The following is a 12,872-nucleotide window of genomic DNA, read 5'->3' as shown; positions in this document are numbered from 1 at the left end:
TCTAAGACTATGTGAAGTAAGAAGTAAAAGTGTCCATCCATCCTGCCACCCCCAGTTCCACCTCTGGCTGGTTAAAGAGCTGGACTTTGGAGTCAGATCAAGCAGGGTCAGGTCCAACTCTATCACTTCCAGCCGTGTGGCCCTGGACAAGTTGCCCACCCTCTCTAAACCTGTCGTCTTGAAAAGGGAGGTAACAATAAGACCCATCTCCTAAGGTTGTTGTGAGGAGTCAATGAGATCATGCAATTAATCTCTTTGTATAGTGCCTGGCAGATAGTACATATTCAGCAAATATTAGCTAATGTTAATATTTATTTTAATGTTAATAGTTATAGTTGATATTATTATTCTTGTATTTTGGCTAAGGCAATGTTTATGCATGTATCTGGGAAGGAAAATATCTGCTCCCTTTGATGTTTTGCTTCCCAATCATGTTGAAAATTAAGATCAGAAGAAAATTCTAAATTTCTCTGATTTCACCAGTAAATAACTGGAGGTAATTAAATATTCCCTGCAAAGAATTTTAATTCTAGTATTTAACCCCAGAAAAAAACAAAGCGTATTTACTTCTCGGATACAGATGCAAATAGAAATAAAACACAGCTGCTGTTATCGGTCCATGGGCACCGTCTCTACTTGGTACCAAAAGAGATAATGATCTTGCAGTATAATTTTATAAGGAGGTAGCAAAATCAATTACACTATCTCAATTGTAAACACTGAAAGGCCTTTTCCCATTGCTGGTTAAGATAGGCTGTAACTGTGACAGCTGCTTACCGACCATTATAGATTATTTTAGATGAAAGAAAACATGGACTAATAAATTATGATTTGACAACATAAGAGTGTTGGTTGCCTTACAGCTTCAAATTCAAGAATGAAACCAGCAATACACTCGTTGGATGAAAAGTCAACACAAAGTAACCATGCACTCAAGTGAAGGCAGTGATGGACAAATAATTTGGTTCATTTCCCATTTATAAAAATGGTAAGGTCTTCACAAAAGCATAAACAAATCTGCAAAGCCTTTGGATCAACTGAAATTCCATGTAACCTTATAAAATATTATGAACCATAAAAATAAAAGTCTGGACTTCCCTGGTGGTGCAGTGGTTGAGAGCCCGCCTGCCGATGCAGGGGACACGGGTTCGTGCCCCGGTCCGGGAAGATCCCACATGCCGCGGAGCGGCTGGGCCCGTGAGCCACGGCCGCTGAGCCTGCGCGTCCGGAGCCTGTGCTCCGCAACGGGAGAGGTCACAGCAGTGAGAGGCCCGCGTACCGCACACACACACACACACAAAAAGTGAAAAAAATAAAAGGCTAAGATAAAGTTTAGGATGCTGTCAGGATATGTTGTTTCCTTAATTGTAATGACAGTGGAGCCAGTAGGATCCCTTCAAAGGGTGATGATTAAAGTAAAGAGTATCTGTTGTTATGGAACTTCAACTTCATTTAAATGATCAATTTATAGACATTCAAGCCCACAAAATAAAATCAATAATTACGAACCTCTATAACCAAGTCCATGAGATTTCAGAGCCAGACAAATCTGCTTTATAAATTCAACACTGACACAACTGAAGTGACTTTGGACAAGTTATTTAACTAAATAATCAAAGTTTTGAATGCAGATAATTCAGAATAATCATAAGTACCAAGTAGGATCATTGTGGGTACTAAATAACATAACTGAGCTCAAATGGTGCTTAGCACGTAGTAAACACTTGAGGATAAATGAAAAGAGGATTCCTTTCTGTTTCTTTTCTCACTCTTGCTTAAGCTTTTCACAAATTTATATCCTTCTGTTCTCCTGATCTGAAATAGGATTTTTTTTTAGCTTGATCCAATGACTCTGTACTATTTATTCCAATTAGCTTGCAATATATAAATTACTCTGTTCTCTGTATATCTTAAATTCAACATGCATTTTTAACATTAACACTCAGTCCAAAAGGAAAGTCATTTGGAGTAACCCTTGTTTTCCTTTGCTATGCTGAGAAAGTTAACTGAGTTAGCCATTAGACTGTTTAATCAATGGAAAATACCTAACGTCTTGACAAATTTACAAGCAGCAATGATATGATGTAATTTCATACTTGTTTTTCCTTGTTTCATTTCCTCTAAGTTTTTCATTACCTTGTATTTTAAATAAAGTAAACCCTGGCTCATAGTTGGCATCTAATAAGTATTTGTTGAACTGAGAGGGAAGGAAATAAATGTTTTAATTATGGCAATGGCTCCATGAAAATGAACCCATGAATATGAATTCATATGAAAAACTACTTCAGTTAATTTCTTGGGATAGGAGAAGGGTTAAATTGATTACATTATAAGGGGAAGCTGAACAATTTGTAGCATCTTTTATTTACATTTAGTGTTTTAGTTTTAAAGGGACACTAGAGATGAAATGGCTCAGCCTCCTTAATTTATAGAGGAGGAAACCAGAGCCCTGAGTTTAAACAGCTGAGCTGCAAGAAGAATTCATTTCTTTTTCTTTGCATTTGAGTCAGCTTCTAAAGGGACTTGCTCAAGGGCACTGGTTTTACTAAAACTTCCATCTATTCTAGGGGCACTTACATATCTCCAAAAAATATACAGAAGTTAAAGACCATGGTTAAGAACATCAGCTTTTGGGTCAGAGAGACCTGGTTTCAAATCCCTTCTCCATCACTTACTAGTTATGTGACCTTGGACAGATTGTCCAAAGTATTCATCAAATTACCTGATCTCTCCATGCTTCAGTTTCCTTATCTATAAAGAGGGGATGACAAGCCCTGTCTTCTTCAAAATGGAAATAACAAACCTTCGTAGATTTATTATTGATAATAAATGTGATAAGGTATATAAAGGTTTATCACCAAGCCAGGTGATAGTAAGCAATCAGTACACATTAACTGTTATTATAAAATGAATTAGAAGTGGGAGAGAAAGTTGAAGGGAAGTGATATAGGCGAGGCTAGTCCTATATTTTGCTAAGAGGAGGCCACAAATTTGGCCCCAAGCTTCCTTATAGCCAACATGGGGGAGGAAACGTGATTGACTACACAGTTCACAGAGAAGTTAGACATATTGATTTTACATGCCTGGCCAAACCAGAACCTCCCTCCTCTACTCCTATGTTTGTATTTCCATATAATTTCTCTTTCTACCACACATGTTAGTATAGGTTTGAGAGACTTGTTGAGTTACAATAGGGCTCCCCAAGTCTGCCCAAGACTCTGTCCTAGCATATCTCACAGAGACCAGCCTACCCCTGCTTCTTGATAACACCTGTAGGAGAGAACCCAGCTAAGTGTCTTCCGCTCAGCACATGCCATTCTCAGGAAGGCCAAGACCGTGGAGGAGGCCAGGGATGAATTTGGGGTCGTGTAGCTTATCTCCATCACCTACATCAGGCACTTCTTAATCACGGGAACCAGTGTCTTTACATATTCACTCATTCCATCTCACAGTGAGTAGGTGGTGGATGCTCTGTAAATGTTTGTGATTTGCAGTAATGAATGTATGTGGAGGAGTTACTGGTACGGAAGCCCTCACATTTTTGGGTCTGGTTATAACGGAGAGATTATTTCAGCCTGTACCGATTTTTCAGCCAACTCCAGTGACAGCATTCAAGGCTTAAATCTTGGTATTTTAAATGAAAAATAAAATCTCTGTGGACTCTTCTTTCCTGGGTTCTGATGTGCAGTGACCTGTATTATTAAATGTCGGAATGAAATCGAACCAGTTTTCCTAAAAAAGGAGAGAAGTGTAGTTCTTGCACTTCTGGTATCTTTCAGAATAGGTATACTAATTGGTTACCTTCCAGGACAGGTACGTCACTATAACTCACGTAAAGTCATGGCCAAATCTCATATCTCAAAAAGATAGTATACGCTTTGCTGGGGATATCACCTGTAGGGGAAATGTAGAAAGATTATGCTACATAAAAATACTTTTTAAATCTGCATCTTGAAATTATTGTAAAATACCCTAAATTTTCTGTAGAAAATATTCAAAGTTGCTTATTTTAGCTGGTATTCTTTCTTTCCATGTATTTGTTAGAGTCAAGAATCAATTCCTTTTCTCTGGATAGCGATTCCCAAACCCATCTACCTTGAGTCTCTCCTTATTTACCCAAGTTAATAAAATTGGATGAAAGATAATATTGGCATTTAGTCAGTGTGGTGTGTCTTTTTCTTGCTTGTTTTCTTACTTGAGATACAAGTAAGTATCTCATTCCAATTTAATTTACAATCTAGGAATCCTTTAAATGTTAAACTGGAAAATAAATTAAAAGGTTGTTTGAGGTAACTGGGGCTCACATAGAGCTAGTTGACTTGTTTCCTTATGCTATACCTAAGCCTGGATTTAAATAGTAAAATAGGGTTTTTGGGGTTTTTTTTAATTAATCTTTACTGGAGTATAGTTGATTTATAATGCTGTGTTGGTTTCAGGTGTTTAGCAAAGTGAATCAGTTATACATATACATATAGCCACTCTTTTTTAGATTCTATTCCCATATAGGTCATTACAGAGTACTGAGTAGAGTTCCCTGTGCTATACAGTAGGTCCTTATTAGTTATCTATTTTATACATAGTAGTGTGTATACGTCAATCCCAATCTCCCAATTTATCCCTTTCCGCCTCTTTTCCCCCTTGGTGGCCATAAGTTTGTTTCCTACATCTGTGACTCTATTTCTGTTTTGTAAATAAGTTCATTTGTACCATTTTTTTAGATTCCACATATAAGCAATATCATGTGTTTGTCTTTCTCTGTCTGACTTACTTCACTCAGTATGACAATCTCTAGGTCCATCCATTTCGCTGCAAATGGCATTATTTCGTTCTTTTTTTCTATTTGACGAAAATAATAAGTCTAGTAACCCTTTTCTTCTTTCCTTTGCTTTTACCCTGTCTCAAGCCAGCATGTCACTGAAAGATGAGCCAAGAGTAAATACCTCTGCACTGCAGAAAATTGCTGCTGACATGAGTAATTTGATAGAAAATCTGGACACGCGGGAGCTCCACTTTGAGGGAGAGGAGGTGGACTACGATGTGTCTCCCAGCGATCCCAGGATACAGGAAGGTAAAGACTGATGGTCTGAGTGAGGAGAAGAGTGTTTATCAGGGTTGCTTGGCAGAGCACAGATTTGGAATAACCAGCAGATGATTGATCATCCTTGCTGATGTCACAACACTGAGCTCATTTTCATTAGCTGTGTTCTTGTTGTAGCATGTTATGATTCTTAAAAAAGATGCCTGTAAAAGGCAAGTTATGCTAATATCATTGTGTCCTTGCAATAACTTTGTTTACTTATTTATTTTTTAGTGTATATCCCTTACTCTGCTATTTATAAGACTCAAGGATTTAAGGAGCCTAATACACAGACGTATCTCTCCGGCTGTCCAATAAAAGTTCAAGTTCTGGAAGTGGAGCGCTTAACATCTACAAAAAGGGTCAGAGCATTTATGGACTCAACTTGTATTCGTCAGTATATACGATTTAACACATTGACTTGCATTTTCCTTCCTCCTAGCTATGACTATGCTTTTAACTTTCGGTTTGTGTTTTCGTTTATTACTTCTGAGTGCTCGTCACCTCTCAAGTTTTTGCATCCTTCTCATTTAGTCTTTATTCTTATACATCTGTTTCCCCATTCTGGAAAATGCTTTTTTAAAAAGGCACTTAAGGCAGATTATAAGTTTAATAAATTGCAAAGTGCCTCTCCTAGTCCTCCTGTCTCCCCAGTTTTCTGTTCAATGTGGACTCATGAGGCATTGCTCTTCCACCTAGAATGCCAGATATAAGCCAAGGAAAAGTCTAGCTTTCCTAATGCTTGTTCATCAAGAAAATAATGATACTACCTGGCTCTTGAAAGAAACAAAGCCAGGAGGCTGCACTGGCCAGTGCCATTGCCCAGAAGTGCTGCTGAGAGAATTCTGCTGGCATACTCTGCCCCTCTGACTTGTTTCTAACACCATCCCTTAAGCTTCACTCACGTTTTCTCTTTAAGCTCTGGAAAGGCCTTGGAAGTAGAGTTTTCATCAAGCAAACCTGCATTCTTTTGAAGGGGATTGGACTAGGAGAAGCTGTTAGGGTAGCTGCGTTTGCTCTGTTACTGCCTGGATTTCACACTTGTCAAGTCTGAGGGTAGAGAACATTAATGCAAGCTGGTGGCCTTTGTCCGTTTGGGTTAAGCTCTGGCCCTGGCAGAGTAAGGCAGCCATTGGCTCCTGCCTCGGGGGAAGTGTAGAATAATCTTTCTGCCGGGGGCAGGCTCTGGAGGGTGGCATGTGCTGCCCGCTTCCTGATGATTTTGCCTCGCGCTCTGTCCTCACCTACCTGTGCATATCCCGACTCCTAGTTTACAGCCACCTCGGTATTCAGCTTTCCTTCAGGCTCTTCCTATGAGTTGGGTCCATATCTGCCTGATACACCACTGAACACAACCTACCAAGAAATGTCTCTAAAATGACCTTTGCCTTCTTATTTCGCCTACCAGCATTTAGATTGAGAGGTGATAACATGTAGAGGTTAAATGCACAGACTCCAGAGCCAGACCACATGGTTTAATTCCTGTCTTTGCATTGTGATCCTCAACCATTTACTTAAACTCTCTGTTTCTCAGTTTCCTCATCTGAATAATAGGTATCATAGGACACACCTTTTAGGTTTGTTATGAGGATTTAATAATAATAATACATAGTATAATATAAGAATATTATATACTGTATTATACAAGTATATACTGTATAATACTATGTATTATTATTATTACTAGGCATCTGCTAATGTTATTTATGAAGATAAATATTGAAGCCACCAAACCAGGGACTTCTCTTTGCTCATACTCTTCTGTTAGTCAAGTGAGTTTAGTTCTGTTCTTTTTTTATATATATTAAAATTTTTCCTTTGGATCCTAATTTTTAAGGTATAGTTGATTTACAATATTATATTAATTTCAAGTTCTGTTTTAAATCTTAGTCTGTGTAGGAAAGCTAAGGAGCTTCCTTATCCTACTTAGTGTTTAGTTTACTAAGAAATATGAACTAAATTCATGCAGTTTGTATGTGATTCCAGGTAAATAAAAATGACACTTATCTTTTTTTTTTTTTTTTTTTTTTTTTTTTTGTGGTACGCGGACCTCTCACTGTTGTGGCCTCTAACATTGCGGAGCACAGGCTCCGGACGCGCAGGCTCAGCAGCCATGGCTCACGGGCCCAGCCGCTCCGCGGCATAGTGGGATCTTCCCGGACCGGGGCACGAACCCGTGTCCCCTGCATCGGCAGGCAGACTCTCAACCACTGCGCCACCAGGGAAGCCCAAATGACACTTTTCTAATGACTGAATGCATTCTGTGTGCCGGCTCATGGTTAGGCATTTCTCTTTTCACTCTCATGACAATCCTGAGGGGCATATGTTGCCCCCTGCCTCCCCAGCAGGAGATCTCCCACTCCTCCTCCCACTCTTCTCCATCCTGTGCTCTGCCCCCCAAGGCTTCCTTGCCTTTGTTTTCTGGCAGGGTTCAGGCAGTGGAGAGCCCAGACTGGGGCCACCCTGGGCTGGCTGTGTCCCTTGACCAAAGGCATCCTCCCCACAAGGCAGCCTCTTTACATGGCTCTCTCCTTCCTACTCCAGCACCTGGTCTTGCCTCTTGTCCCTTTGGAACTGGGGATGCCTTCCTGAGTCCCAGGTAACTGTCCTCACGTTGTGGTTTCCTTACTTTATCACACCTTCATGGGCAGTTCCTTTATTAAAACTTCTCACACTATTCCAGTTCCAAAAAATTCCAATAATTCTGCTGGGATATTATCTGACAGAAGTGATGCTTGGCTAAGGCTTCATAGCTGGTAGGCTGCACTACACTGTTTCAAGCCTTTAAAATCTTCAAAAAGGATGGGACAGGCTGTTTCCATCGCCCTACACTGCCTTAGAATTGCTAAGAAGTTTAGTGTCCAAAATTCTGGGATTATGTGTGAAGGATAAAACTTGGCATTTGCAATGTTTTTTAAGTATTCAGTTTTCTTAGATTGTGAATATAATCCTAGGATATGGGGCAGCTTGTTTAACTTATATAATTTTTCTTATGTATTTGGCTTGTCTTAAACTGAGCATTTTTCACTTGAGTGCAGAGTTTCCGGCCACTCTGAGTTCTCCTGCAACCTTCTCTGTGATACATGATGCAGGATGATTGATGCCTGTAATGTTGGCCAAGGTGAAAGACAGCATATAATATTAGATCCCAGAACTGGGTTTTTTCGACTTCTGGTTATAGTAACTGTCATGAATCCCAACTAGAGGCAAAGCAAGAGCTGGATTTGAATATTTACCAGCGATATGTTTGGATTCCAGGTTTAAGAGCACAAGTTACATTGATTCTCGTGCATTTTTATATACTACATCTACACAGCGTGGTCCATGCTTTAGAAGTTTGCAAAATATACCAAACTTCAGTAATGACTGGCAGCAGCCCGGGAATCACCCGTGAGGTTGCTGACACCAAAGCCTGGATAAGCTAGTAAAGTAGGAGACATTTACTTTCTTTCACCCCCAACACTTATCAATACCTGTGGTGCCTCGATCTTCCAGCAGGGGCCAGTGCCCTCTAGGTGGTCCAGTGTCCACTACCCTCCCCTATCCTCCACACACCATGGGAATTTCTCCACAATCTCCTGTGCTTTGTAAATATCCCTCCATCTCCTAACACTTTCCACAAAGTCAAAACTTGTATCCCCCAGGTCTGTTAGCTCTTCTGATTGAAATAATTCACTAGTCACTAAGATATATTTGCGTTTTAGTAAGAAATATTTTTAAAATTTTAAGTGGAAATTCATTCTAGTTAAGTAGTTGGGGAAATATTTTGTGTGTAGGAAGATCTTTTGCTTTTTTCCCTCTAATCATTCTGTATCTTCCTAGTCACTGGTGTTGCTTCAGGACAGGGAGACGTTAGAGACGAGGATGGACCTTGCAAGGCATTTCAGGAGAGGGCATTAGTGTCTTTTGTAAAGAGCTGAAGTGGGCTAAGAATGACAATGGAAGTCATTTCCTCCAGCTTCCCTCTCACCCCCTCCATTGTCTGTTCACTGCTTGTACTTTTGGACAATCCCCCCATGGCTGATTAGGGCTTTCACTCATTGTCTCTTTTACCTGGTTTCTTGTTTCAAGGGTGGGTGTGTGTGTCTGTGTATGTGAAACAATAGGACTGGTGGGGGTTTGCCTTTGGTGTGACTCAGAGTTTGTCTTATGTATATCATAAGATGAATCTTTAAGAGCATATTACTTCTGTCATCAGTCGTTTTTGGAAAACTTTTTGCTTCAGTACTTACACAGAATAAGTAGGCTGGATTTAAAGATACATCCATGTTACTTATTAGTTAGCTATTGTTCATTGAGAGATTTTGGAATTTTTGTTGTTATCTAAACTATCAACCATTTTTATTTATCTCTATAGGTACCAAGCATCAATCTTTACACTATTGAATTAACACATGGGGAATTTAAATGGCAAGTTAAGAGGAAGTTCAAGCACTTCCAAGAATTTCACAGAGAGCTGCTCAAGTACAAAGCCTTTATCCGAATTCCCATTCCCACCAGAAGGTAACTGTCCCAGAATTACTTATAAAGTTATCCCAGTATACAAGTTGGATTGAAAGAATATTTTATTCATGTTATTGGTTAATGAGTCCATTGTTGATGGATATTTTTTTATTAAATAGACTCTTCTAAAAATAAGCTATCTCCTGAAAGATGCTATGACAGTCATGGTTTAAAGAATAATCTAATAAATGTTTGCATTGTGTGTGTGTGTGTCTCTGTGTTTTAGACACACATTTAGAAGACAGAATGTCAAAGAAGAACCTCGAGAGATGCCAAGTTTGCCCCGTTCATCTGAAAACATGATCCAAGAAGAACAGTTCTTTGGTAGAAGGGTGAGTCCTTTCGCTCTTCTGTTGTTCTGAACATACTTCTGCAGTGCTATAGAAACATGGCATCTACTGAGGGGTGAGGTGGGCCTGGATGCAACTTCTCTCACCTGCTGATCCATCACCCAGGCTGGTTTAGCGTTTCTGGAACTAGTTGGGTAACCCTTCTTCCCCAAGCCACTCTGGCCCTGGGGAGGTTACATTTTCCCAGAAGAGGAAGAGTGTTCTATGTCAGGAGTGACTTTATGTGGAAGCTGCCTACCCCTCAGAAACCTTTTGGGGTTCATTGTGAGGCAAGATTGAGCTCATCATTGAGGGCTTTGAGGTCTACTCTTTTACAATAATCTATTTCCATATATTTGTTTCAGAATTTGTAGTGGCTTCTATGGGCACTATGGACAATATGGAAGTTCCTTTAAAAATCTAAAAATAGAGCTACCATAAGACCCTGCAATCCCACTCCCACTCTGGCATATAACCAGAGAAAACCATAATTAGAAAAGATACATGCACCCCAGTGTTCATTGCAGCATTATTCACAATAGCTAAGACATGGAAGCAACCTAAATGTCCATCGACAGATGAATGGATAAAGATGTGTTATATACATACTATGGAATATTACTCAGCCTTAAAAAAAGAATGATATAATGCCATTTGAAACAACATGGATGGACTTAGAGATATCATACTAAGCAAAGTAAGCCAGAGAAAGAAAAATATCATATAATATTGCTTATATGTGGAATCTAAAAAAAAGATACAGATGAACTTATATACAAAACAGAAATAGACTCACAGACATAGAAAACAAACTTATGGTTACCAAGGGGAAAAGTGGGGGGAGGGATAAATTAAGAGTTTTATATTCACATATACACACTACTATATATAAAATAGATAACCAACAAAAACCTACTGTATAGCACAGGGAACTATACTCAATATTTTATAATAACCTATAAGGGAAAAGAATCTGAGAAAAATAGATACGTATGTATGTATGTATAACTGAATCACTTTGCTGTACACCTGAAACTAACACAGTATTGTGAATCGACTATACTTCAATTAAATTAAATAAGTAAAAATAAAAAAAGAATTTGTAGTGGCTTGTTCTAAATATATGTAAATATCATTCCCAAACTATACATGGGACAGTTAGAGTCTCTGAAGAGTAGGACAAAGTACAGACACATACAAGAGTAGAACAGAAACCTCAGGACGGGGGACACTTCTGCCCACACTGATTCAGTGATATGGTGCTGCAAAGGGCAGAAGATTAATTCACTTTTTACCAGAAAATTAATAAATGTCAGTTCTGTTTTGTAATCTGAAACTTTGATGTTCTGAGAGGGATGTATTCAGGGTTCCTTGTCCAATGAAAACACTAATAAATAATTAAATAACTTACAGAAGTTAAGATGGAACAGTCATGTCATTTGTCACTGTTTACATTTTCCCCTAAGTATGATTATATCTCTAATGTAAAATATTTGCATTACAGAAACAACTAGAGGATTACTTGACAAAATTACTAAAAATGCCCATGTATAGAAACTATCATGCAACAGTAAGTACTATTCAGTGATTTAAATTTTGAAATAATTTATAAAACTGTAAAGCTAAATTTTGGATCATTTTATTAACACAAGTGCTTGTATTCACTTCTGCATTATTCCTTGGGTTAAACTAAATGAAATGAATCCAAAATTGATTTGTCAGCAAGGATCCAGTATATGAGGATGCTGTTTTTTAAATATCAAATATAACTTAATTAATATGTCTATAACAATAGATTTAAATGAACTTGAAATGCTACTACAGGCTAGATTATCTAGAAATCAACTTCCTTCTCTCCTCAGGCTTCCAGAATAATGCCGAAAAGCATTTCTAATGCTGAAGAAAAAACGTTGAGTAGTAGGTGATGAAAACAGTTGAGCAGAGTGGAATACCCAAAGATTATACAGAGCATACTGTGATTGCCATCTGATTGGCCTGTGATGCCCGTAAAAGGCTTGTCTTTTCACTTGTAAGTGAGAAGCATGGGAAAAGCTAAGGAGAGAAAAAGCTCTAGAGAATTCAGAGAAAAGAGAGGAGAGGTGGTGAGGCTTGGAAGCAGCTGCAGAGACTTAAGTTTGGGAGGCACTTGGCTGGCAAGCAGGAGGAAGTGGGCTTTACAGGAGGCATCAGAAAACAATGACCTCCGCCTTCTTAGAGGCCCTTGAGGCCTGGGGCAGGGGTGGGGGCGTGGTGGTGGTGTTAAAGGGTTAGCCTTCAATTATCCAAAGGTTCAGATAACTGAGAGGGCACTGCATTATTATATTCTGTGCCTGTGTATGTATAAACCGTATTGCTGTGGAGGTTGAATATGTGTGTATGGTATGTGTGCAGAACTTCAGAGTAGCTGCAGTTATGATTCGGCCTCTAGTTTAGAGAATGGCATGCACACATGAACAGAAAGAGGGAAGCCTACTGTCTTTAGGAGAGGAAGCAAGAGTGCCTTGACTCTTGGGAGTTTTTTGGTGCCTCGCTGCCCTATTGCTGCCTGCCTATGTGTTAATGGATGCTGGGCATGCACCTAGCTGGTCCCCTTTACACACAAATGACCTGGGGCCGGGCCACAGCCCACCTTCTGCAGCAACTTGCACTGTGATGTTCCATTGACTTAAAGGACCTTCTGTGGTTTCATAATGCTGGAGAAGAGTTTTCCCAGGGAAACCAGCAATTTGGATCCAACCAGAGAACCTCAAGAGAAGAAGGCTGATGGGAAGGATTTCTTCCTTTCTAGGACTCAGGAGTGTGTGCATGTTTGAAAGAACATAACGAATAAGGATATTACTTCTATTATTACTAAAAATGCTGCTTCCGGATTTCTCTGAAATCAGACATGCTGTTCTCTTTTTTTTTTTTTTTTTTTTTTTTGTGGTATGCGGGCCTCCCTCTGCTGCGGCCTCTCCCGTTGC

The 12,872-nt window shown here is 39.3% G+C and overlaps 1 protein-coding gene across 1 annotated transcript in view; it reads left to right on the top strand.

Moving 5' to 3' along the window:
* Nucleotides 1-12,872, top strand: part of PLD1 (phospholipase D1) — a 216,740-nt gene that overhangs the window by 83,053 nt on the left and 120,815 nt on the right. The window contains exons 2-6 of the mRNA XM_024124338.3: nt 4,904-5,068; nt 5,312-5,439; nt 9,435-9,580; nt 9,807-9,912; nt 11,414-11,479. Of these exons, the coding sequence (XP_023980106.1) occupies nt 4,909-5,068; nt 5,312-5,439; nt 9,435-9,580; nt 9,807-9,912; nt 11,414-11,479 (606 nt within the window). The 5' untranslated portion in view covers nt 4,904-4,908. The remainder of the gene's footprint in view (nt 1-4,903; nt 5,069-5,311; nt 5,440-9,434; nt 9,581-9,806; nt 9,913-11,413; nt 11,480-12,872) is intronic.

The sequence above is a fragment of the Physeter macrocephalus genome, chromosome 1, assembly GCF_002837175.3.
Source record: "Physeter macrocephalus isolate SW-GA chromosome 1, ASM283717v5, whole genome shotgun sequence".
Lineage (NCBI taxonomy): Eukaryota > Metazoa > Chordata > Mammalia > Artiodactyla > Physeteridae > Physeter > Physeter macrocephalus.
The sequence above is the reverse complement of the archived record's forward strand: the minus strand, read 5'-3'. Positions and strand labels throughout refer to the sequence as shown.